Source organism: Epinephelus moara, chromosome 8 (assembly GCF_006386435.1).
Source record: "Epinephelus moara isolate mb chromosome 8, YSFRI_EMoa_1.0, whole genome shotgun sequence".
Taxonomy (NCBI): Eukaryota; Metazoa; Chordata; class Actinopteri; order Perciformes; family Serranidae; genus Epinephelus; species Epinephelus moara.
Window position 1 is genome coordinate 32,487,233 of NC_065513.1, and position 24,178 is coordinate 32,511,410.

General features: G+C 42.1%; 4 protein-coding genes across 4 annotated transcripts in view; 1 reads left to right on the plus strand and 3 right to left on the minus strand.

Annotated features, from left to right (window-relative positions):
* The window catches only part of LOC126394842 (cell division cycle protein 20 homolog B-like), a 21,467-nt gene extending 19,230 nt beyond the window's left edge, over window positions 1-2,237 (minus strand). The window contains exons 1-2 of the mRNA XM_050051959.1: window positions 2,121-2,237; window positions 1,724-1,783 (exon numbers count right to left, since the gene is read on the minus strand). Coding sequence (XP_049907916.1) covers window positions 1,724-1,777 — 54 coding nt within the window. The 5' untranslated portion in view covers window positions 1,778-1,783; window positions 2,121-2,237. The remainder of the gene's footprint in view (window positions 1-1,723; window positions 1,784-2,120) is intronic.
* A 4,293-nt stretch (window positions 2,238-6,530) lies between these two features.
* On the minus strand, window positions 6,531-9,839 carry LOC126394359 (multicilin). Its single transcript, XM_050051134.1, has 7 exons — window positions 9,657-9,839; window positions 9,510-9,579; window positions 9,316-9,395; window positions 8,773-8,833; window positions 8,414-8,640; window positions 7,375-7,485; window positions 6,531-7,279 (listed from the first exon to the last, which is right to left on the minus strand). Exons 1-7 carry the CDS (start codon window positions 9,831-9,833, stop codon window positions 6,839-6,841), a joined length of 1,167 nt encoding a protein of 388 aa, XP_049907091.1. The 5' UTR covers window positions 9,834-9,839; the 3' UTR covers window positions 6,531-6,838.
* A 1,453-nt stretch (window positions 9,840-11,292) lies between these two features.
* Window positions 11,293-13,644, minus strand: LOC126394361 (cyclin-O). The gene is made up of 3 exons (XM_050051135.1): window positions 12,913-13,644; window positions 11,995-12,180; window positions 11,293-11,909 (listed from the first exon to the last, which is right to left on the minus strand). The coding sequence occupies exons 1-3, from the start codon at window positions 13,264-13,266 to the stop codon at window positions 11,307-11,309; spliced, it is 1,143 nt and encodes a 380-aa protein (XP_049907092.1). The 5' UTR covers window positions 13,267-13,644; the 3' UTR covers window positions 11,293-11,306.
* Window positions 13,645-14,828: 1,184 nt separating this feature from the next.
* tut7 (terminal uridylyl transferase 7) overlaps window positions 14,829-24,178 on the plus strand; it is a 15,840-nt gene continuing 6,490 nt past the window's right edge. The window contains exons 1-17 of the mRNA XM_050050488.1: window positions 14,829-14,912; window positions 15,889-16,324; window positions 16,726-16,880; window positions 17,155-17,271; window positions 17,413-17,590; window positions 17,703-17,791; window positions 18,176-18,227; window positions 18,363-18,432; window positions 18,649-18,775; window positions 18,902-19,021; window positions 19,131-19,253; window positions 20,159-20,336; window positions 20,665-21,362; window positions 21,579-21,729; window positions 22,963-23,049; window positions 23,194-23,294; window positions 23,521-23,578. Coding sequence (XP_049906445.1) covers window positions 15,907-16,324; window positions 16,726-16,880; window positions 17,155-17,271; window positions 17,413-17,590; window positions 17,703-17,791; window positions 18,176-18,227; window positions 18,363-18,432; window positions 18,649-18,775; window positions 18,902-19,021; window positions 19,131-19,253; window positions 20,159-20,336; window positions 20,665-21,362; window positions 21,579-21,729; window positions 22,963-23,049; window positions 23,194-23,294; window positions 23,521-23,578 — 2,722 coding nt within the window. The 5' untranslated portion in view covers window positions 14,829-14,912; window positions 15,889-15,906. The remainder of the gene's footprint in view (window positions 14,913-15,888; window positions 16,325-16,725; window positions 16,881-17,154; window positions 17,272-17,412; window positions 17,591-17,702; window positions 17,792-18,175; window positions 18,228-18,362; window positions 18,433-18,648; window positions 18,776-18,901; window positions 19,022-19,130; window positions 19,254-20,158; window positions 20,337-20,664; window positions 21,363-21,578; window positions 21,730-22,962; window positions 23,050-23,193; window positions 23,295-23,520; window positions 23,579-24,178) is intronic.

Here is a 24,178-nt window from a genome sequence, read left to right on the forward strand (position 1 = left end):
TAACCTGTTGTTGCTGCTGAGTCAGTTTGACATCCTGGATATATCCTTCAAACACAGACTGTAGACCCCTCTGTCAGCTTCTCTCTGGAATCACTTTCATTTCTCCAAAAATAAGATTTCTGGAAAGTCCCACCAGTAAAAAGGCAAAATGTACAGAATGCAAGCTAGCTCCAGGGTTTGTATATAGCTGTTAAAATTGTATCTTTTTGAACACAGTGGTATCGGAAAAGTACTTGATACTGGCCAATATGAAAGTTCAGGTATTGGAAACGGTATCAGGAGGGCAAAAATGGTACTGGAACATCTCTGAGGCAAAATGTTGATAACTAATTTGAGTCTGTATTTGACATGAAGTTAATTTGTTAACTTAGGTTCAGGAGCAGGGCCACACCTCTGATTACCTGCCAAGTCTACTTATTACCTGGTCAACTCATCCTGCTGTTTCTCTCCCATTCCCTTCCCTTCATCCATCATCCTCCCCACCTTAACCCAACCCCATCCTTTCCTCTGCTTATCCCTACCCACATTCCTTCATCCTCTCTTCCCTTCTCCCCTCATCTCTTCTTATCCAATCTGGTGCATACCTCTCCCATGTCTCATTCTAGGTACCGTCTGGGGGCCTGTAATCAGCTCAGGTGGAAAAACGCCTGAGACAGAACCCCCCACACTGAGTCTCCCTCTGCCCGATCTGCAGTACATTCTCCCAGACCAGCCTAACCGAAGACATCCCTCTTCCATCTTCACCCCTCACTTACATCCATTCATACAACTAAACCTTTAAACAACAAAGTGTATAGAATGTTGATGCCAACATGCAAGTAGTGCAACACAAATGCATTTTGGTGCTAATATTCTATTTTTGATTTTGATATTTGACAGTTAACAACAGTTATTTCAGCGTCTTTGCTCGCCTCTCAGTCTGAATATTTTGAAAATAGATGAATGATTGCAAAAAAACAGGAGTTCTGAAACCCAACGTGCTGTTTCTGGCTTACTGGCGTGGACTTGAATGGACAGTTGGAGGGCAGCAGCAGGTAAGCTGGCACACACAGAATCCACCAGCTAACAAGACACTGCCTACCAGCCACCCACAATAAGAGAGCTGAAAAACAACCTGTAACACTGGGAGATATTCTACATTTTTCAGCCTCTACTTCAGAATAAAGTTCGTCCTCTCCTGTGCAAAGTTTTTAAACATCTCAAAATCCTGTAGTATCTTCTGATCCACCAACATCGTCTAAATGTGCATGAGTCTGAGCATCCAGGGAATAAATGTGTAGTCAAATGTGACTGTTAAGGTAGCAGAGCAGTGTGAGCTGGCAACAGAACCGTCAGCTAACATTACACTGCCTCCCAACCAGCCACAACTCATCGTCATCGTAAATGCAAATGAATGGATTTGACTGTTAAACTGGTGTTGAGCTGAATATTTTTCATTGTGCTGAATGTAGAACTTAATTTTTTGTCATTCATTCCTCTCCCCGACTTTATTCAACTGCTGACTTTTTATTTAACATGTGAGTCAAGTTACGTGGTTGGAGTCAGCGGGCTGTCTGAGGTCAGTGGGTAGCAGCAGTGAGGAGTGCAGCTGACAGCTGTAAATCAGATAGCACAGCCAGCAGCAGGACACTGCCACACTGTCACCACCAGCTCAGAGGATGCAGCCAGTACAGTTAGGTACAGATGGTTTTAATGCAGGTTTTCCCTTTATTTCCCCTCTTACCTTGAAGGGGCAGCATCTTCTCTTTCCTACAAAGTCTCTCAGCATTCTCCTCATATTGTCCTGGTGATGAAAACAAACAGACTTTAGTCAAAGTGATGCTCATAATCATCTAAAACAACTTCCTTACAGACTGGAATCTCTATTTTCAAATGATTATTCAGAAAGTTGGGGATTGTTGTATTAATGTTATGATAAATCACAATAAATAGCTGTATTTTGATCAAAATCTAACTATAAAATAAATTACATTCAGCCACTTATTGCAGTAGGTGTCGTATCAAATAGACACAGCCATGTGTTTAGAGTTTGGTTGCCTGGAAGCAGCAGCAACAGATCATATGTGATAAGGAAACACCCAACAGGCTACTTTCAATATTATTATATATGAATTACTCACCTAGTCATTTGAATCACCACCTGTTAGTTTCAGCTTCAGTTTCCATCACTTTCCTCTCCGCCGGTCTGAGGACCCGCTCATGCCCGGTGCACCTGTTGTCTGTCTCCCCTGGCCGGGCTCCGCTCCTAAATACTGTCCCCCGGCGGACGGTGGAGCGGGAAGCACCGTCCTCTGCTCTGCGATTGGCCGGTAGGTTTGAGGTTTTTTTTTTTTAATTAAGTGTTTTTGTTGAGGGATTCCCTGTTTCCCTCCGCGTCCTGGTTTCTACTGGAAACAAATAACGCAGTAGAAAAAGAGCAACGCGGTAACGTTGTAAAGGTGGAGGCGGCAACATGTTATCAGTTAATGACCCTGACAAGGACAGACTTTTATTTCTTTAGTGTCCAAACACAATCCATCATTTAACTGTCAGACTCAGCCTCGTTTGGCTAAGGAAAATACTATTTTAATTAAGATTAAGATGATGATTAGACCTTAGAACATAAATATAGCCCTTCTAGCAGTTACAGGTTAAGTGGAAGATTATAGTTTAAAGCAAAAATATTTTTTATTTGTAAAGTAAATATTTTTATTAAACAACTAAACTGAAGCAAAAAATCATGAAAGATTTTGGAGTTTATGCAAAATATATAGGCTATTTTAAATCTTTTATTCATTAAGTATTATATTTTAAAAAACAACTACATTGAAATTAAAATTTAAATAAATTGAAAGATTCAATGGTTCATGCAAAATATTTTATTTATTAAGTAAAATATTTGATAACAAACTAAACTGAAACAAATAATAATACTAATAATGATAATGTGAAAGATTTTGGAGTGTGTGCAAAATACATATTTTAATATTTTATTTATTAAGTATAACATTTTAATAAACAACGACATTGAAATTAAGATTTAAATAAATTGAAAGATTCTATGGTTTATGCAAAATATTTTATTTTATTTGTTAAGTAAATATTTAATAGGCAATCAAACTGAAACAAACAAACAAAATATACCATGAAAGATTTTAGATTCTATGCAAAATATATATATTTTAAAGTTTTATTTATTAAGTGTAATATTTTATTAAACAACTACATCGAAATTAAGAAATAAAATATAAGATTCTGTGGTTTATGCAAAATATTTTATTTGTCCAGGAAAATATTTTAATAAACAACTAAACTGAAATAAAATAATGATAATGATTTCATTGTATATTATTTTGACAATAAAACATTAAATGATAATAATAATAACAATAATAATAATAATAATAATAATAATAATAATAATAATAATAATAATAAAAAAACAAATTCAAAAATAAATATTTTTGGGATAAACTTGTAACTGCTCTAACAGTGCAGGAATATAGCCTTCATGTAACTTCTGTTTAACAGTCGCCTGGTTTTGCGGGAGGAGGCCGAGTGTCCGCGGGCCACACCGTTTTAATGATGAACTGTTCTGGCGCTAAGAGGGCTGAACGGCGCGAGCTGCGCACGTTCTCGCCACCTGCCACTTCCATATGCGCTCACACCCCGGGCTCGAGCCTGGAAACTGTGCGACAGGTGCGTGCTCTCAATGACACGCAGCAGCAGACACATGCTGAGTGTGTGCAGCTCCATCAGAGCTCCCTCAGCATGCAGCCATGAGGCCCTGTATTCATATCATAGACTTCAGTTTCTCCACACTCATCAACAGATACCTATTATATCTTCTGACCTTTGAAAAAGCAATGTTTATATTCAATTTGTGATAATTAGTGATCAGTTGAATCCATTAATGAAGGTAAATGTAGGTGTTCTCCATCTCACATTCACAAAATAACACTCAAACCCCAACTTTGCGCACGAATTGCTTGCTTCACAATATGCGTAATTGCGCAGAAGGCTGACATTAAGTCCTCACTGTGTGTAAGTTATATTTACCCAGAGGCCTTGCACCACATCAGCATCCCTCCTCTTCAGGAAAAAATGAATGATTTTTCTTTTTCCCGCGGGACTGTGTCTGGTTTGCAGCCTCCCTCCAGGTTTGGCTTTAGTCACCTTAGAAACTCATTGTGTGTGTATTTTCCTTTCCCCTCCCGCATTGTCCCCCGCAGTTTGGCGGTAGCTTAACCGGTCAAATGTGTCACAACCAGCTTAAACAAAGCTTCGCCCTCTGTGGCCGTTCTCCACGGCGCTGCTGGTCACTGACAAACGGATTTGTTTGCAGTAAAAGTGGCTGAAGGCGCGTCTGGGTGTGAAGGTTTGTGCGGTTATTTTAAGGCTGACAAGGAGCGTCCTGACTGATTTACGTTGGCAGCAGGAAGTTAAAGTGTTAACTGATCAAATCTGTGGAGCAAGTGGAGTCAGTGGAGTTACTCATGTAGGCAACTATTACTTGTTCTTTACTTGAGTATTCCCATTTTCTGCTACTTTATCTTCTTCTACGGAAATACTGCAGGCTACTTTTTACTCCATATATCCTGCTTTAATATCAGGTAGCACTTGCTTTGCAGATACAGATTAATGATACAAAACTATATACAGATAAAAACATGAAAGTAGTAGGTAACTTTTATATTTGACAAATTAAACGATACTTCCACCATCAATTGGTAGAAGGCAGGAAACCAATTGTTTGTTGCTCAAAATTTTCTTGAGGAAGGACCCCCAAACTACCTGTTTCCAGTGGCGGCCCTAACACATTTGGTGACCAAGGTGAGCCTCCCCCTGGCGGCCCCCACCATGAACACATAATGAAAGAGCTCACTCTGAAGTCGTTGAAATCCAGCGCTTGGCCAGTGACTTGCAGCGTCTGAAACCAACAAATAAAGACATCCTTTAATGTCAACATGAAACGCGGCCAGTTGGCAATATAGTTTAACGGCACCTGACAGCGTCAGGGGGGAAACGCGGCGGTACAAGGACAAAACAAACAAACAACAAACACCGACTTTCTCCCGAGAGGGCGGTGTTCACGTCCTGTAAGATTCTAAAGCCAAACCCTGTTCTGTTTTACTAAACCCAACCATGTGTGTTTGTTGTTGAAGGAAAAAAAACTCAATTCACGGTGTTGTACTGATGCAGTGTGTTTATTTTGAAAGAGACTGTATGTAAGCGTTAAATTTCCTGTGAAAACAGAAGTGTATCTTGCAAGAAGACAATGCATGTAACAGGCATAACTTGACACTGTGTCCCAGAACTCAACGACCAATACACCCAGGGTACCTTGCACGCCGTATCTGGACTAACGTCAATATGTGACGAGGTCGGAGTGAGAATGTGTTGCATGAGAACATTATAATTTACCTTCACCCAGTACAAATTTTTACTAAATAGAGCTAGAAAGCTTCACAATCACTGCACCCTCCCCGAGCTGTTTATTGTGGCCACCGGCTGCTTGGAAGTAACGATAACTAGCTCTCCTCCTGCTGATTTGACACGGACTTGTTGGTTTTCCATGTTCTTTCTCTCCTCATACACTCCTCTCAGTATAGAGGTAGTTGAGTGGGCACCAGAGAGCTTTTGTCGTTGTGACATGATAATGATACAGCATGTTTTGGGATTCACATGACATTGGATAACTTGCCTATCTCCCCCAGAGAGCACATAGCTCTGTAAGTTAATGTTATATCAGGTAGATAGATAGATAGATAGATAGATAGATAGATAGATCTTAAAATGAAGCGCCCAGCCTGTGTTTATCAGACCTCTATCTCTTTATCAGGTCCTTATCTTTGTTTGTGTTGTTGTGTTGTGACAGCAGCAAGTGTCCCCAGCCCTCGATGCTGCAGTGCTGCCTTCACTGCTCTTAGGCAAACAGGCCCAGGTTTGGGCAGTTTAAACAGGTGTCTGACCTGAGGTTTGACATTGTCCTGTCGACCAGTCCGCCTCACGCAAACCTACTTTTTACAGCTAAAGCCCTTAAGGTGATGTTGAAGAAAGATTAAATCACAGATACTGAAAGGTCAAGAGGTCACATCCTTTTAAGATAGGTTTATCTCGATTTCCTCCTTTTTTTTCAAGTTTTAAAAAAATATGATTTACTAGAAATGTTTTGGGGAGAATGTGACTTTTTTCACTAAACAACTGAGGTGTAACCTGCATGGTTTAGAAGAGCAGTAAGTCTTGCAATCTGGAAAGAAAACCAATTTCCAAACAGACGTATATAAACAAAGATGTTGGCTGCAATGCATCATGACTCAGTTCACTTTTTCAGACCACACAGTCACTCAGACAGAGACAAAAGGGAAGGAAGTACCTGCGTTAAAGGAGGTCACGGGGTCACATTTGTTTCACTGCTCAAACAAAGAAAGTTCACGTTGAAAACAGTTTCTTTCTACTTGTGTAAACATCACGTGAGTCCTCTTTCCATAATAAAAAAAGCTCTTAAAGTCATCCTTATCAAACACAATTTTTATTTCCAAACTTTCCGATACAAAACATGCTGTGAGGTGTGAAAATAAACATGGCATTACTTCACTGTTTGGCAATATATCATTACATTTTCAGGCATGTAAACAGAAACACAATGAACACAAAAGCTGTGGCAGTATCATTTCCTTTGTCAGACACCACCTCTGACTGATTAGCTTACAAGCTACCTGAGGAAGACATCATGTAATCATTTACAGCTCTCAATATAGATTATAAGTTAGGCATTAACAGTCAGTGCCCACCCACACTTCCTTCATATCAGTAATTAGCACTAATGGATCCAATTTTACATGTGGTAACAGTGGTTTCAGCTGTGGTCGGGAACCCAGCGGAAGCGGTATCCTCCCTGCTGAGTCCTCGTGGTGAAGGCACGTCCATGAGGAAACACTTGAGTCCGTATGGTGCAGTGTTCTCTGATAGAAGTCCTGAAGGATGAGACACTCTCCTCAGGCTCTGCTCCATCTGCTGTCACACTGCTGTCTTTGGATATACAAGTCTGTAGGCCTGCGAATGCACCGTACATGCGTATAGTCTCTGATTCCTGCTGTAGTCTTGTTCCAGTTGCAGCGCTGTGCAGGACAGCGTTGCAGCGTGTGCTGACGTCCCTCAGCATGTCCTCCACTGAGTCAGAAGACTCTGTTTCATATCCTTCATCCAGCCGCTGCCTCTTACAAGGACTCAGTGAGGTTTTATCACCACAAGGCATCACTGGTTCTCTCACATTTGGGTCTCGGACTGTCATCAGTTTCTGAAGACCAACAGAGGCAAAGGTTAATTTATGGTCAGTCATGCGTAAGAGGTTATATATTGTATCCAGGATGAAAATGTCATCACTGTACTCACTTCAAGGACTGAGGCCAGGTGCTTTGCACGGCTGGCCAGCTGCCTGAGGTGAAGGTTTCTGTCCTGAAGGGAGTCGATCTCCTCCTGTTTCCGGTGTAGAGTCTCATGCAGCTGCAGACAAAAGGACACATTGCTCACACTTAGAGTTCTTTCCTTTACCTTGGCATAACCAATGTATGTGCATCTTTGTGTTTATATACTGTAGGAATATGAAACTCCACTTTAAATGATGTTTTATACTGGTTTACACAAACTATCCAGGACACATCTTTTTAAACCAAAGTGGCAGTGGCACCTCCAAGGGGGGCAATTGTTGCCACCTCCCCAGCAAAGATAATTGGAAGCTGACATTACTGTCTTAAAGTGGCTGTGGCCTAAACAATTAGACAACTAGACAACCTAGGGCATGTATTGGTACCAACCATGTCATACTAGCTTGTGGGGAAGGGGGCTCCAAAGTTAGGCTAAATTTTGGCGAGGGAAAAACTGGCATGGCAATCTTCAAACCAGTCTCTTGACTTCTCATCTCAAGGTATCTGAATAAAAATGGGCTCTATGGGTACCCATACACAACTGAATCACTATTAATCCATGCACATTAGACAATATCAGTTGCAGTTTATCAGTATGTAGTCCCTTAACTATCATTTGGACATCATTTTCAACTAGCCTGCACACTACAACAGCAAAATAGAGTTCCTAAAATTCAGTTATGGCTTTTGGTTATGGTGTGCCACACCAAGATTTTCAGTAGCCCCATCTGGCCACTGGGTTCACTAATGAAAAAACAAAGCAAAACAAAAACTTTCAGGTCTTTTTCTCAGCATCATTTTAGAGATATAAAGTCATAACACAACCAAGAAAGTAGGGTCATTAGCAAGGCTTTGGGGTTTCTTGTATAACTTTAAAATAATCTTGCCATTGCATAATTCAGATGCATTGTAACACAAATCACATACAAACATTGCCTTTTCACGTACACCAATATCATCAAGTCCAGATACAAAAAAAGGAAATAAATCTCACAATAAGGATTCACCTGGTTATTGACTTTCATGGAGTCTCTCAGCACCCTGCCTTGGCACTGGGCGATGCCCTTCCATGGAGCTCCCTCTTGGGCAGATGGGTTACCTGCTTCTGTGGAAGAGTGAACCAGACTGTCCTCTGAAGAGAAGTACTGCTGAGGGGTGAGAGGGGGTATGACACATCCCTGAAATGGTACCAGTTCAGCTGGAGACAGACTGCTCTCCAGTGTGGCAGGAGAATCTGACAGAGGAGACAAATACCCAGGGCTTCAATCAGCATGTCTTAGTTTTGAGGACTGTCTCAACGTTAAAAAGATGGTGACGAAGTTATGACTACAATAGCTGCAGCAACAACATGCTTTGCTTTACTCACCTGCCATGAAATCCAGCGCATAATCTCCAAAGTCTTGGTCATCTGCATCAGATTCATTCACCTGTGGGCGAGTAAGATGAACGATTAAAGACATATACGTACTAAAAACTCAGTCAACAAAGAAATCACAACAGCCCCAGACCTGAAAGTCCCACCACGACCAAGCAGGGTAATGTGGCGTCATGGCAGAACATGTCTGGGTAGTCATTTCAGTGAGCGTGCCGTCGCGTAATGTGTTTTTTTGCGCACGGTGAGCTGTGCCAAAGAGTCAGCTTGTGCATAAAACTTGGGAGGTCCAGCCAATTAGCGGTAGCCTGCGTGTCATGAGCAAACTACAGTCTCATTCGTGTGGAATTCCAGCACATCGTGTCAAACATTAACAGCCTTGTTTTGATGCAGATCAGCCACCATATCATCTCTTTTCTGGGAGATATAAATTGTTGGAAATGCGTTGATTCACATGAAAAGTCGTTTGTCACAAAAACCTGAGATCTCTTAGTAGGAACAAGATGTTTTTCTGATATTGATGATGTTTTTCCTCACCTGGGAGCCGAGGGAGTCGCTCTCCCTTCTCACCACAGACGCACAGTCTTCCAAATCATCCCATGCAATCGTTGAAAAAGCTGTAACACAAACAAAATGTGTCTGTACGATTCAGTTAATTTCTACACATGCTGTCTTTATATTTTTATGCGTAAAGGCAGTAGTTGCATGACGTTTGTCAGCGATGCGCATACCTTGTTCGATGATGCAGGGGAGCTCAGCGTACACACTGACTGGACTGCTGCTTCTTGGCACCAGCTTACCCTGCAAGTAGAAAGTCTATTAGCATCACCATACAGAGCTGTACTGTGTGCATTGCCATAAAGAGAAATATGCCATACCTTTTTGTTTCCTGCAGCTCTGCTACCCTGTTGGCCCATGTGGTTGGGGCAGACAGTGCCAAACACCTTCCTGTCTCTTTGCATCTTCATCAGCACAGCTCTGGCTGTAACACTGAAGGACCGTGATTTGAAGTAGAGCTGATATAGAGGAAATTCTCCCGGTTTGTGTCTCTCCATGCCGCGGCCTCGTAGTTTTGGCCCAATCAAATGCACTTATTTGGTCTCCAGGGAGAGACAGCGTCCTCGGAGATTAAATTGGTGCAGTCTAACGGTTTTCTGGTTTGAAGTGTAAAGTGGTACCGCGCATAACGGCGCCATTACAGCAGGTGCTCTCTGCGTCAGACGTGCCCTCCCTCTGCTTGCAGCTAAATATTCCCTGCGCCATGCCAGAGGCGCATGGCCCGGCATGACTTCTTCCAACCATGTCTGTTTTATAAAATCACTTTGGCTTTTGCCTTGATAGCACTTCATAAGGCAGACCAGCCTGTTTGCATAGTCGAGACTATAATGTTTTGTTTCATATCCACATCATTCGGTGCGTAATTTCTACTCAGCTGTGCGTAAAATATAACCCATACCCTATCCAAATTAGGTCAAGGCCTGTTGCCACATTTAAAGCGAAGTGGAAAAGGAAAAGGGCAATTACAGCAGACAGCTCAGCAAACACTGGTGACAAATGCCTCGATTAGTAAACAAACAAGAGTGAGCCTAGTTGACCCTTAATGCTGAATGCACCTGTGTGGTCGACACTGTGTCAGCAGGCTGAGATGCCACGCGTAATGGATTAGCAGAGGAAGACCCTCAGTTGACCAGGCTGTGTTGGCAGAGGTCAGTTGCAAATAGTGAAGCAATGGGAAGTAGGGATGTGGATAAACTGACCTCCAGACACACAGCTACAATAAAAGCCACTAAAATCCCTCATACTGAAAAGTATTTATTTCTGCTATTATCCCTTTGGAGAGCCTTCACTTAGATCTATGCCAGTTTGAAAGAATTGGCTCATGTTGTCTACTATTCATCAGACTTACAGAGCAGTCATTTGAGTTTAGCAGAATATGACCACTTATTTCAGATAAAGTTGCCAATATTAAACTGTAGGTGGTGCATTTTGCATAATTCATGTGATCATGTCATCCTGTCTCTTTCACTTATTTCATATGACTGGGCTTGTGGTTTTTCATCAAACATCAGCTGGGTTTGAATCATGGTGTTATATATTATCATCCATTCAGAGACAAACACAAATTCATTTTCTAATCATTTATTTTATAATTTAAACAAATCAAAACATTACAGCACATTTTCCAGGTCCTTCATTAAAGAGGTTGCAACAGTAACATATCTTGTAAACTTGCAGCAAGTCAGTGCATACACAGTAAATAAAGACTTTGATTTAGAATTAATTGAAATAAACAGAATATATTAATATACTTCATTGATAAACAATAACCTACTTTCAATAGAAAATAAATAAAACTATTGTGCTAAGCTGTAAAACACTCAGTGACCGCAATCAGCTGAGTGTCTATGAGGTATACATGAGGTTTGCATAAACAGAACATCACCTTTAAATAACCCCAAGAATCAACCCCTCCAGAGTGGAGGGCAATTTGGCATTTTGCTAAAATCTGAATGGTGGCACATTCATAGTCACATGGTTGACATCACTTCCAATGTCTCCTGATTTAATGACACCAACAGCTTCAGATTGTCTTTACATTCCTGGACCAGATTGTGGTTGTAGCTGCCATGACTCACAGACAGGAGATGGCTCTTCGCTGCCAAAGAGTCCACCTCAGCGCTCTCAGATGGTTGGACACATAGTTCATCCACCATCCGCTGGTCGTCCTGTGACTGGATGGGTACATGCTCAACAAGCCCTTCTTCAGTTTCCAGTAACTCACTGGCAAGCCTCAGTGCACAGCGAGCAGTCAAAGATGGTGGGTATTTGTTGAAAGCATAGTCTGCCAGACTCAGCTCGCACACCTTTCGTGCGAGGTTGCTGCACTGCCCGGATCTTTTTGTGTCTGGATTCATAACTGCAAACCTGTCACCACCTGTGTTCTCAGTCTCAAGCTGCGCAGCCTCACTGCAGTTGGTGTAATAGTCCAGGAAAAACGCAAGGGTGGGTGCAGCGAGGCGGAAGTTGAGACGCAGGAGGATGAGACACTCCAGGTTGCAGAGCTGCTCCTTGTTGAAGGCATCACAGCACAATGACAAGAGATGGCTGATCCGCGGTGAGCAAACCTCTACCTGGGTGACACAGAGAAAGGGAATGAGTTCAATGAAATCCCAAAGACACAATCTGTTCCTCGAGCACTGTTACTCAAAGATGCACCTGTTTACTGGCCAGCAGGAGCGCAGTTACACCCAGTAGCTGGAAGCAGTCGGCAGCTACCGGTGTGGATGCCATAAACCTGTCCATGATGTTCACTGCCAGGCAGCAGCACTCAAAGGACAGACGGAAATGTTTGTGCACAGGGATGAGCCAGCTGATGAGCTTACACCGAGCCTCTGCAGTCAGCTGCAAGTAAAACACAGACTCCATTAGTATAAGCAGCAGATACCTGGTAATAGAGGGAAAAAGATGGCATGTAATTGTCCTCTGTAGGCACATATAGAAATATGAAACATTTTCTGTAGCCTGCTATTGCATTTTTTATTTCCAAGTCATTTTATTGAAAACATGCAGATATACTGAGATAGTGAAAACCATATGATTAGATTCAAAAGGTCATACTGGTGCCACAATAAATCATTAAACTATAAACTGTACCAGAAAATCTAACTATTCTGAAATATTGGCTGTGTCTTGAAGCACCAGCAGGCAATGTTACCTATAGGCTACTTGTCAATGCTAATATTTTTAGATTTCAGATGCTGCTTTCTTAAGTTGTGTAAAATTTGAAAAGCATTTTTGGTCCACAGTGTGTTAAAAATGAGCAGATAAGTGACCCAATTTATATGAAAATAGTTACACATATTGTGTATTTCCAGGAAGTTGGGTTTTGTTTCAAAAGTGTGTGCATGGGTGTAGATTTCAGGGGGGAATGCAGGGGACATGTCCCCTCAAAATGAATGAGGAACACGTGCCTTTGTCCTCCACACTAAAAACATAAATTAGCAGAGGATTTTTATTTTTACAAAAATATATTAAAACCACAAATAGATGCAGAAACATATCTCTATTCTGTGGTTTCCATTTAGTCCATCTGGCTACACTGAACCTGACTTAACACTGCATTAAGTGTCTTACTTGTGGCTGTCGGGCCAAGCTTTTGCAGGGATGAAACTGCGCCTCTTTCTCCCTCTGGATCTTGAACCCGATGTCACCATACTGCAGGTACCAGCTGGAGAGCTGTCCTGCAGGAGGCTCGTCGGACCGGAGCGGGGACGCATCTAACCGAGCCGAGGATGAAATCGGGGAGGATCCCAAGTCTTCCTCAAAACCGGAGTCACTCAACTTGGACATGAGTGTCTGCTTCCTGTGCCGGGCAGTCTGCCGCTGCTGGGCCGGTGTGCGCGCTTCTGTTGGAGGAGATGCGCCGGTTGTCCGTCTCCGTTTGTAAACAGTCTCGGTGCCACATTCACCGGTCACAAATGACACCATCTCTGGTATCTCTCCCTGGAGCCTGGACTGGCTGTGTATTACTGAAGCCAGGTGCTTCACAGCAGCAGCAGCAGCAGCAGCAGCAGTCTCCTGGATGGTGAGGAGGGGAGTTCCGTCTGGTTGGGCCCACGTCAGTTTTCCCGGGGTCGTCCCCGCTCCTACAGCGCACCTTTCTCCCGTTGCCCCGGCAACCGAGGCCAAACAATTACTTGTCCCAAGTAGGAATTAATTATCCGAAACCTTGAACCATATGTCAGGCTATATTTTGCTGCCTATTGTTTCGCTAAAGAAAATAATAAATCCTTACAAAAAGAATGTGCCTGAAAAGCTTTACATGTGAAAAGTAGCCTGGAAACACTAATTTCAATCTGCTTTACATCCACAAAACACACAGGCCTGTATATGTGAATGTGTGAATTCGTCAAGTGTTGTTTTAGCCTATTGCATGTGAAGCTGCTGTTTGCTTTCACAATAAAATAACTGAAAACCACATGTGCCTAATGTGTTTGTAACTGCACCTAAAAAAATGTTAAATGGTGTTCAAAGTGATGTATTTAAATGCATTATTATTTTATTTTATTTTTATTTAATTAACCCACATTTAACCAGTTAGGTCCCGTTGAGATCAGCACACAAAAATTTGCAGCCAAACAACCACACAATAAATTAAAAACCCCCATAAAAGATACACAGTAACATGTAGAAATATTAGAGCACTTATATGCACAATGACAAGACCCAACCGACTCATTCATCTTGTACTTAGGAGAGCTTTAAAATCAGGCAGAGACACCAATTCATGTAGTTTCAAATCTTTTTGAAGATTAAGTGTGAGGAGCAGCCAGCTCTGTCAAAACAAAATTAAACCTTGAGATCTCAGACTGTAGCTACAGTCAGATCTCTGTTCAGTCAAAGTACAAATGTATGAAGGGAGTTTACCCAGTATGGCTTTATGAGTGGGCAAATACCAGTGACTGAGCACAGGAAAGGTCAAACAAGGAAGAGAGGTCACAAATGTCAGTGCACTATGATATGCAGTATCTAGCATGTGCAAACAATGAGCAGTTCATGTACAACAAATCACCATAATCCAGCAACCAGTCTTTTCCTGGCCTCAAAGGAGAAACAGGACTTGTTTCTGATATAAAACCCTAACTTCAGCCTCAGCTTTTATTTTTGTAAGGTGAGGGCATCCCCTGTTATTTTTCTACTAAAATGTTTTATAATCATTATTGTTATAATCATTATCATCATGCAGTGTCAAGGAAGGTTGCAAAACAGTGGGGTAAAATAGCTGAGATGGGTGTAGGCTGAGGTTATGTCATCCTTTATCCATAACAATGACATAACTTCATCTCCAGTTTTAGTTTTGCAAGTTTTCTCAACTGACTTTAAACGCAGCATAGATGCAGCTCACAGTGATGTATCATGTTTAGCACTACATAATATTTTATACAGTTAAAATCTGTGTAACATTAATAATCACAGGGAACTGTCCTGACTTTGCGGTGGGCGGAACTTAAACGCTGACGACTACAAAACAGACAGCCCGTACGTCATCTTTCAAACTCCAGTGCGAGACGAGCGATCATGCCAAGTCAGACCTGAACAAGGCTCCAAGAATGCCCTCTGCACCCCTACTGAAGGTATTTCAATGACTCTACTCTTCTTTGTGGATAATTATCACTGGCATTTCACTGCTGGCTGTTAAGCTGCAGCTGCAGGTTGAGCCGCGTCACAAAAACTATGAAATAAACAGTAACGCTAGCTGTTGCTAGCTGGTTAGCTAGCTGTTATGTGTCCTCGCTAAGCTAACAGAAACGCTAGCTGGTTGGGCTATATGTGGTAAGTTAGCTAACAAATTAGAAGGCTAACACGGTTATGTTGACGGTGTGTCGGCTGCGTGTGTGGCAAAGTTAAACGTACTTAACTCGGAAGAGGAGGAAGTAACGATACAGGCAGAGGAGACTGCATTAGCTAGGAAGCTAGCTAACGCTAACAGCATGCAATAACAAGCTCTTAAAGTCAGCGAACGTTGGGTTGGTTAGCTAACGTTACAGTTAGCCAGGTAACTTGAGTCGTTGGGTAACGTTACATTTGTGTAAACAGTCTCCTCAATTAACCTCGCGGTGATGCCTCTATTAGTTAGTGATATGTTTGGTAACACGAGTAGCGCCAGTGTTAACCTCAGCTTTTCCACTGAGCTCAGATTTTCGGTTAAGTAACGTTACTGTCGAAGTTGACAGCTAATAAAAGTCTGTTAACGGTTAACCGGAGTTAAGGCAGACAACAGTGTTGGAGAGGGCGAAGATGGCACAATAATCGCCAGATCTCTGTATGCTCAACTCACACATTGACTTCACACTGTAGCTGTGTTTTATTCAGCTGCAAAGTTGTGCAACAGTCTGGTCTAAATTACATGATGAGCAGTTGCAGCCAAGAAAAGCTTCTGCACAAAGAAATGGAAAAAGGAAACACAAATGGCATACTGCTTCTCCAAAGTAAGGTCAGCTAACAAAGTAAAGCATTTAATAGACAATTCTGTTGACATACATTGTGTGTCCAGGATGTTTTGATTGCACAAGGACTATTTTCATATTAACTGGTCATTTCATCCTGCAGTTACAACACAAGTGAACCATGGAAAATTCGGGCAGGTCATACCGGGCGAGGCAAGGCGGCTGGGAGAGGGGAGCGGGAGCAGACAGGGCAGAAAGCTGGAGGATCCAGGACCAGGGCAGAGGACAGAACTACAGATCAGAGGGAGGTCAGCAGGGCAAGAACCAGGGAGGACCCTACCGAGCCAGTCCCAAGAAGGGAGGGCTGGGGCCTCTGAGCTACTCCCCTGGTGGATTCAGAGGTGGACACAGCCCCTCGCAAAAGGATGACCTGCGGTGGTTCTCGGGTCCTGAGAACATCGGTGGGAGTCGAGAAGATAACTGGAGAGAGCGCTTGCAGCCGCAGCAGCATTGGAGGAGGAGTACCCAGGGAGAAAGTCCTAGGGAGGACAGGGAGCAGGGGAGGAGAGAGGACAGTGATGGCGGTGCTCATAAATCAGGTGAGGATTGGGAAATCAGACTCTGGGAAAAGGGATGAACACTTTTAAGATTAGCCCCTTATAATAGAAAAAGGCAGTCTGCCTAATGCAGCGGTCTCAATGGACATCTTTAAAAAGTTGATGTACTTACTTGATTCTTGCACTCTTGGGGTTGTGCCCACATAGTTGTGTGCACTTATCACACTTATTATCAGTCGCTTTGGACAAAAGAGTCGACTAAATAATTGTAATGTAAAAATAGGAGACACTTGTACACATGTACTCTGTTAAAATCTATCTTGAATCTGACCGTAAGAACTGTCTTTACTCCATCGCCCACGACATAAACACATCACTGATTGACTTTCTCCTCTAAAACACATTCAACACATTTTTGACACCTGTATTTCTTCTCTCCAAAGGGAGGAGACGGAGACACAGGAACAAGAATAAAGCTTATGCTGAAGAGAACAGGGGCCCTGTGATTGAAGAGTCCACACTCTCAGCCAAAGAGCTGCGCAGCCTACGGCAAGCAGAGAGGCGGCTTAACAGAGATGAGATCTACAGCACGAAGAGGGTACAGGCTCCCATTGTGGTAGCCCAAATTGTCTATATATGCTTTAGAACTGCGGAGTAATCAGATATGAAAATAGCTGCACCCCTAATTTGCTTTGATGAATCTCTTTAGGTCAGTTTACCCTGATAAGGCATTCTTTCTCTAATTAGAGTTGTTTCAGTGATACAGTGTTTGATGTTTATGAGGTATAGTTGAGGCAAGAACAAGACGGTATAATTATCGCAGCTTTTGTCTGATGTCTGATGTACTTTCCTCCTTTTTGAAATGGGTTCAGAAGTCCCACAACAACACCGGTGCACCTTACACCTGCACTCTGTGTGATGTTCTGCTGGAGTCTGTGTCTGACGCTTACAGACATATCAGAGACAAGCGGCACAAGAAGAGAGCCAGGGTGAGAAATGATCGCATTATGCAACTCATTATTTATAAATACTGTAAACTTTTGTGGGCAGATGATGCTATCATACTGTCACTGTGAAGTTGTACTTTTAATGTATTAAAAACTGATTTATTTGCTTGTTTGTGTTTATAGGAGAGGCAAGAGCAGGTGATGCTGACTGAGATTCTGCCTCCTGGTCCGGAGCAGATCAGTGCAGTGACTGCGGCACTAGAGGCTGTTGTTCGGGATCATGGCTTGAATGACCAGGATGTTGAGACGAGACAAAATGTTGTCTCCATGATGCAAGATCTCCTTCTGTCCGTCCTGCCTGGTAAGTCACCCAGGGACATTTAAGAACAGAGACGTGGTGATACTTCTTTGAAGGGCTGTTGGCTCTGTTAATGTTAATAACATTATTTCCTCCCTCTTTCTCTTACTTGTAGAGATCAACCTCAGGCTCTATGGATCATCTTGCACTAAGTTTGGATTTAAGGATTCTGATGTCAACATTGACATTCAGTATCCACCTCACGTGAGTAGCCCAGTGTGAGTTCGATAGTGTGAATACTGTATTTTTTGTTTTGTTTGTTTTTAATTAGGTGTTGTCACATTTTTCAAAAACGCTCCCACAACTCTCAGGAAAAGATACAGCTTTTATTAGTCCAGTTTGATAAGATATTTGAGGTTCAGCATAGTTAATATTAGTGTTAGATATTCAATCACATCATATTTGTGGCAATCTAGAGAAAGCAGTAGAGGAAGGGAAAGTTGTGCTATTGTTGTTGGCATTTTTTAATCATCTTTGAAGGTTACTGTTTTTGTGGAAGTCGTGTTTTGTGAGACATGCCACATTCATGTCTTTTTTTTATATTGTATTTATGTTGTGTAAAGGTTTTGAAATGGAATGTATTCACAGATGCATCAGCCCGACGTCTTGTTGTTGGTCAAGGAGAGCCTCTCTGTGAGCCGTGAGTCACCTCTTATTCATCTAACCGCAAGACTTTCCTTTGTTTAAAAAAAAAAAAAAGCCACCATAGGAAAGTTAACAGTGTGCTAGACTGTCATGGAAGTTTTAAATGTAACTTGTCTTGTTGTGTTCTCAGCTCTCTTTGTTGATATGGAAGCGGATTTTCACGCCAGGGTGCCTGTGGTCATCTGCAAAGAGAAAAAGAGGTGGGCGTTTTTCAGTCGCTGGATTATTTGTTTGTCTGATTTTAATTAATCAGACTCTATATTTATAGAAACTCTGGAGTCATTGATCATTAAGCAATTATGAAACAGCCAGAGTGTTTTTTTTTAAAGAGAGAAAAAGGCCATTGTTCATATCAAGGTTACATTTCCAAACGCACTAAGACCAGTAAACAGAAACTAAACTGTTTTTCTTAACAGTGGCCTGATCTGCAAAGTGAGCGCAGGGAATGAAAACGCATTCCAGACCACCTCCTATCTTTCTGCTCTGTCCAGTCGGGAACATCTCCTCCTCCCACTGGTTTTGGGCCTCAGACGCTGGGCCCAGGTATGTGTCAAGTTGAGACCCTGACCTGTTGCTTACATTAGACAGGCAACCAGTAAAAGCTGCTCATGCTTACATTTATTGTGTAAAACATCACATTTAATTTTCGTGTTTCTGCTTCTGGTTTAGATCTGTGAGATCGACCGTGCAGAGGAGGGTGGGCTGCCACCGTACGTCTTTGCCCTCATGGTTATCTACTTCTTACAGCAGCGCAAAGAGCCCCTCTTGCCTACCTACCTGAAACAAGAGGTGTGTGTTTCTTGTCAGCTTGAGCCTGAAAGAAAATACAGAGAATTAATTTCAGTATTTGTCATTTGTTTTCAGCAGAAACTAATCTAATCATCTGATCTGTTTTCAGATTAAGGTGTTTTCACTCAGCAGGCTGTCAGACTTCAATCTCACACATACAGAGGATGGACATGTACACTGGGCTTACACTCCTTCCTCCAAAGAACAGCCAACAGATGGCATAAAGGGAAAGGTAATCACAAAGACACTAATGTGTTTTTTTTTGTCTGAGAGGAGTGTGTTGGTTCTCTGTTTTTTGGAAGTTTGATATGTTTATATATAGTTTTTATGATGAATTTAATTAAGTTCAATTTCATCTAATATCACAATTAGCCTCAGAGGGTTTGACAGCATATGACATCCCTCTATCCTTGGACCCTCACAGTGGATAAGGAAAAAACTCCCCAAAAAACCCTTTAATGGGGGAAAATGTGCTGTGAATGTGCTGTTTGTAGATCTTTCTTTATCCATCACAGTAACCGAAAAAAGAACCTACAGAGACCTGTAACCCTTCTGGTACTATAGGTGATAATCTTAGTGAACAGATTATTTTTGTCAAAGTAAAATTAATATATAGATGTCATGTTTTATCCCTCAAACTACATTGGGAGGCAACCGAAGCCCAAAAATTAGTTCCTGAAGAAGAGCTTGATCGTCTTTATGTTTACAGGTGCAGTCAGCAATTCTAATCCAATACACTTGTCAAATTCATTGTTCAATCCGGTGAAGTATCTTTTCACGGTCTGATAGCTATCCGTCCTGTTTATGCGCTGAAGAAAAAACTGTGTTCATAAACAGCCCTGGCTCTGTAAATGGGAAAGTAAGAAAACTGCTCGGACTGAGCTGCACAACACTACACCAGCTACTCTCCCGCTTTATATCTTCACCCATGTGGAATGGAGCTACACCGTGATAGCAATAAAACAACTAACATCAGCGATATTACCTTGTCAACTTGATACTGAAATATCTTGCTGAAAAAAAAAAAAATCAGCAATCTTTCTCCAGAATTGCTGACTCACCCTTTAATTAGGGAAAAGAAAAGTGAAACATGCTTTTGATCCTGAAAGTTTATGTTGTCTAATGTGTTTCCTGTAGGTACCGCTGGTGTTTCAGAGCCCTCACCCGCCCGTGGAAGTCGGGTTTCTCTGGGTGGAAATGCTTCGCTTCTACTCGCTGGAGTTCAACTTGGCTGACAATGTAATCAGCGTGCGGACCAGTGCTGTCCTCTCCCGAGAGATGAAAGACTGGCCAAAGAAACGCATCGCTGTGGAGGGTCAGAAGCTTTCTCGTTTTAAAGCTTGAATTTGAAGGTTTTACTTTTGGGTACTGGGAAAGTCACTCATGGACCTTTGCTGATTCCCAGGTTGAAATAAACAAGCAGCAAAGAAATGAAATGCCACTTTTGTAATTCAGTGTTCGCAGTTTAGTTCTGTCGCAGCCATTAATGAAATGTTAATACTGACAAATGCTACCTGACACTAGATTTGCTAATGAGTATATTCGCTTGTTAAATGATGAACATCATCTTCTTCTCTGTTGATTACAAATTAAGAACTCTTACATGTTTTAACTGTAACTAATATCTTTGTGTCTGTGTTCAGACCCCTTTGCTGTGAAGAGAAATGTGGCCCGCACAGTCAACAGCCAGCAAATGTACGAATACATCCTCCACTGCCTCAAAACTACATACAAGTACTTTGCACTGCCAGTCAACACGCCAACTGCTAATCACAAGACGAAGGCCCAGCGTGGACCCACTCAAGGAGCAAACGCTGAGGCTTTGTGTGAAGACATTGCGTACTTAGCAGATTTCGGTCAGCTCAGCATTCAGTCACAGCATGCAAGTCAACCTAAAGTTGTAGAAAACGGTCCTGAAGACTCTGATTGCATTATTGAGGAAGAGGAGGAGGTTGAAGAATACAGTGACTCAGACGAAGAGCGAGAGAAGGAAAAAGTGGACCCGGGCAAAAGCAGTCTGTCTGAGGATGAGGAGGACGAGGACATTGATGTGGATACACATAACAGACAACACTTGGACAGCTTCACCACAGAGGATGAGGAGATTTTCCCAGTGGACGAGATCTCAGGGGAGGAGCTTTTGTCTGATGAGGAGGGTCCAGATTTGGACACACCTGCTTCAATGGATGAGGAAGAGGAGGAAGAGTTGGAGCTGGCGCCTGTGAGTCTGTCGCCTCCACATTGTGAGGATACAATTAAGGATGAGAGTCCAGAAAATAAAACCCAACCACAGAAGATTCGTTCTTATGAGTTCACCAAGCAAGCTTTCACCAGAGGCAAGGTGAGTGTTGCCTCATGTTAGTGTCACTTTACATGCAGTTTGTCTTAATGTGTAAGTCAACAAATGACACATGTAAAACTTGTGAACATGTGAACATTTTAAATCAGTTTTGCGTCTTTGATCATTTGGGTCGTAGGTGACTGGAAGTTAAACATGTAACGTGGCAAATAAGCTTGTGGACGTCATCTAAATTAAACTACTTTCAATCTGTCTCAGTCACACATGGTGGTGTGCAGCTTGTGCAAACGCGATGGACATCTGAAGAAAGACTGTCCGGAAGATTTCAAGAAAGTAGAGCTGGATCCTTTGCCCCCGATGACGCCAGAGTTTCTCAATGTCCTAAACAAAGTCTGTGAGCAGTGCTACAGTGAGTATCATGAAATTCCATGAATAAGTTTAGTTTTTTTCATGTTGCATAAACATATTTCATGAACAGTGAGGCTTATGCAAGAATGTTTTTTTTGAAAATTTGAGTGCTCTGAGTCGGATTCAGCAAACTTTAACTGCACAGCCTTGTTGTAAATTGCTCGTTTTCACTTATTGAAGGCCACCTGTTCTTGAGTAGGTGTGCACTGTGAGATCCAATCATAGCATAAACAACATTGTTAATGTCCCAAGTGCTGTCAGTGATGATGTAGAAAGTGGGACCGCGATAGGGCCGTTTCTTAGTTGAGGCCTTGAACCACACACTTGGAATGATTTCTTTATTGCTGCCACATATTGAGGGTGTGCAAGGTGGTAGATGGGTGTGGTTCTGAGACAAATAAAGAATATACAGCATGTTGTTGTACACACGCAATGGACTGCTCACCAACAAAATCCAGCTACTGAAGTCCCAATGTCAAGCTATTCATGGTGACTTTTCTCTGCCTGCTGCTGACACTCTCTTAATTGAAAATAAACAGAGCTGCACCATGTGGCATCGCCTTAGCTGCACATGGCTGATGGGACAAACATCAATCAACGAAACAACCAATCATGGCCACAGAACCCAGCCAAAGTCCTGTAGTCTGGGGCCGTTAGTGGCCGTTTTGGTAAGGAACCGGAACCAGGGCGAGTGAGACAGGATCCGGAATTCGATGGATGCACCTTTCCGTCAAAATAAAAGCACCAAGCTAATAAAAATGCGGTGAAACTTTAATTTAAAGAATATAATTTACAAGAAAAGCCCCAAGCCATAAGTTAACCCCTCATCACCCCAAATCGATGGTGCGCCAGAATTTAAAGTTTTACTTTGGTGAACACTTTTACTTTGGTGAATTTGGTGAATTCCGCATCCGCTCTCTAGACCGGAACCAGAATCCAGACAAAATTCAGAGTGAATAGAAAGAGAGCCTGGTTTCGCGAGGCTAAAGTCCTGCCTTCTTATTCAGTTGCCTTTTTTTCTATATAAGACTGAAAATGTTTCTAAAGAGTAAAAAAAGACATACAAAACTTCTCTTGCTGTCAAAAATATGCAAAAGAAATCAGCTGTCACTGGTGTCATCTGAGCGGAGCAGCAAATAAAGAGATGATTTGACCTGAGTTTAGATGGCAAAAACAAAACCACAAAGCAGTTCATGACATAGACTGAGATCTGACGAGTCTGTTTCCTTTTTAGCTGACTTTGCGCCAGACGAACTGGAAGTGGGTGTAAGAGAACACATCCTTCAGGACCTGGAGACCTTTGTCAGACGACAGTTTGCTGGTGAAGTAAACCACCATCTTCACTGTTTAGCACTGTTTCATTTTTCAAACTTGAACTAGCATGATATTGCATTGATTTGACTTGGCCATGTTAGAATGCAAATTTATGGTGAAATTTGACAGATCGTGTCTTTTTGCTGGACAGGAGCTCAACTACAGCTGTTTGGATCATCAAAAAATGGCTTTGGCTTCAGACAGAGTGACCTAGACATCTGTATGGTGCTGGAGGGGCAGGACACCATGGATGTAAGTTATCATTTGAACTTTTACTGCATCGTACTGATATTTCATTTTCATTTAAACTCAGCATTTTGGTAATTTGGTGCGTGGTGTTTCTGCCACAATCATTGAAGTTTAGATTAAATTAAATTATGAGGTATTTGTAGCTATTGATAATACTGACTTGTCATTGAGATTTATTTTGATCTCTAACCCATACATTTCTAACTTGGGTCATGAATTTCTTCCCCAGGATGTGGACTGCATCACTATTATTGAAAGCTTGGCGAGGCTGCTGAAGAAGCACCAGGGTCAGTAATAAGTCAAGGCACTTTTATTTATTTAAGATCACAATCTGTGCTGCAAACAACACTCTCTACCTCCCAGAAGGGGGCGACATTTGGTCAGATACCATTTGGTGACACTAATCTTGAAACTGTGGTGATTGTGAAGGTCTTCAGTGGTGCTAGGGGGGAAGATATGTGTAATCACAGACATGGATGTAAACTGGAATTGCAACTTAACTAGTTCGCACAGGGGCCTGTATCACGAAGCGAGATCAACCTTTCCTGGGTTACCCAGACCTATCCTGGGTTGACTAACCCTAACAATGGCAATCAGGATAATCGGTATCACGACGCTGGATATCAACTCGGTAACTCAACCCAGGATTGCTTTATCAAGAGCCGTGAACGCGCACGCAGTGGACCAATCACAATCATGAGCGCCGTATGTGGGGGAAAAAAGGTATTTCTCGTGAGGATCAGAGATTAATTCTACTAAAATATGAGGAGGAGAAAAGCAACTTTACAGAAAAGGACAACACCGTGGCAGCTGCAGGAGGAGGAAACATGCGTGGCAACGCATAATGGGATGAATAATATTTAGCTTTAGTTTAGATTAGTTTATTT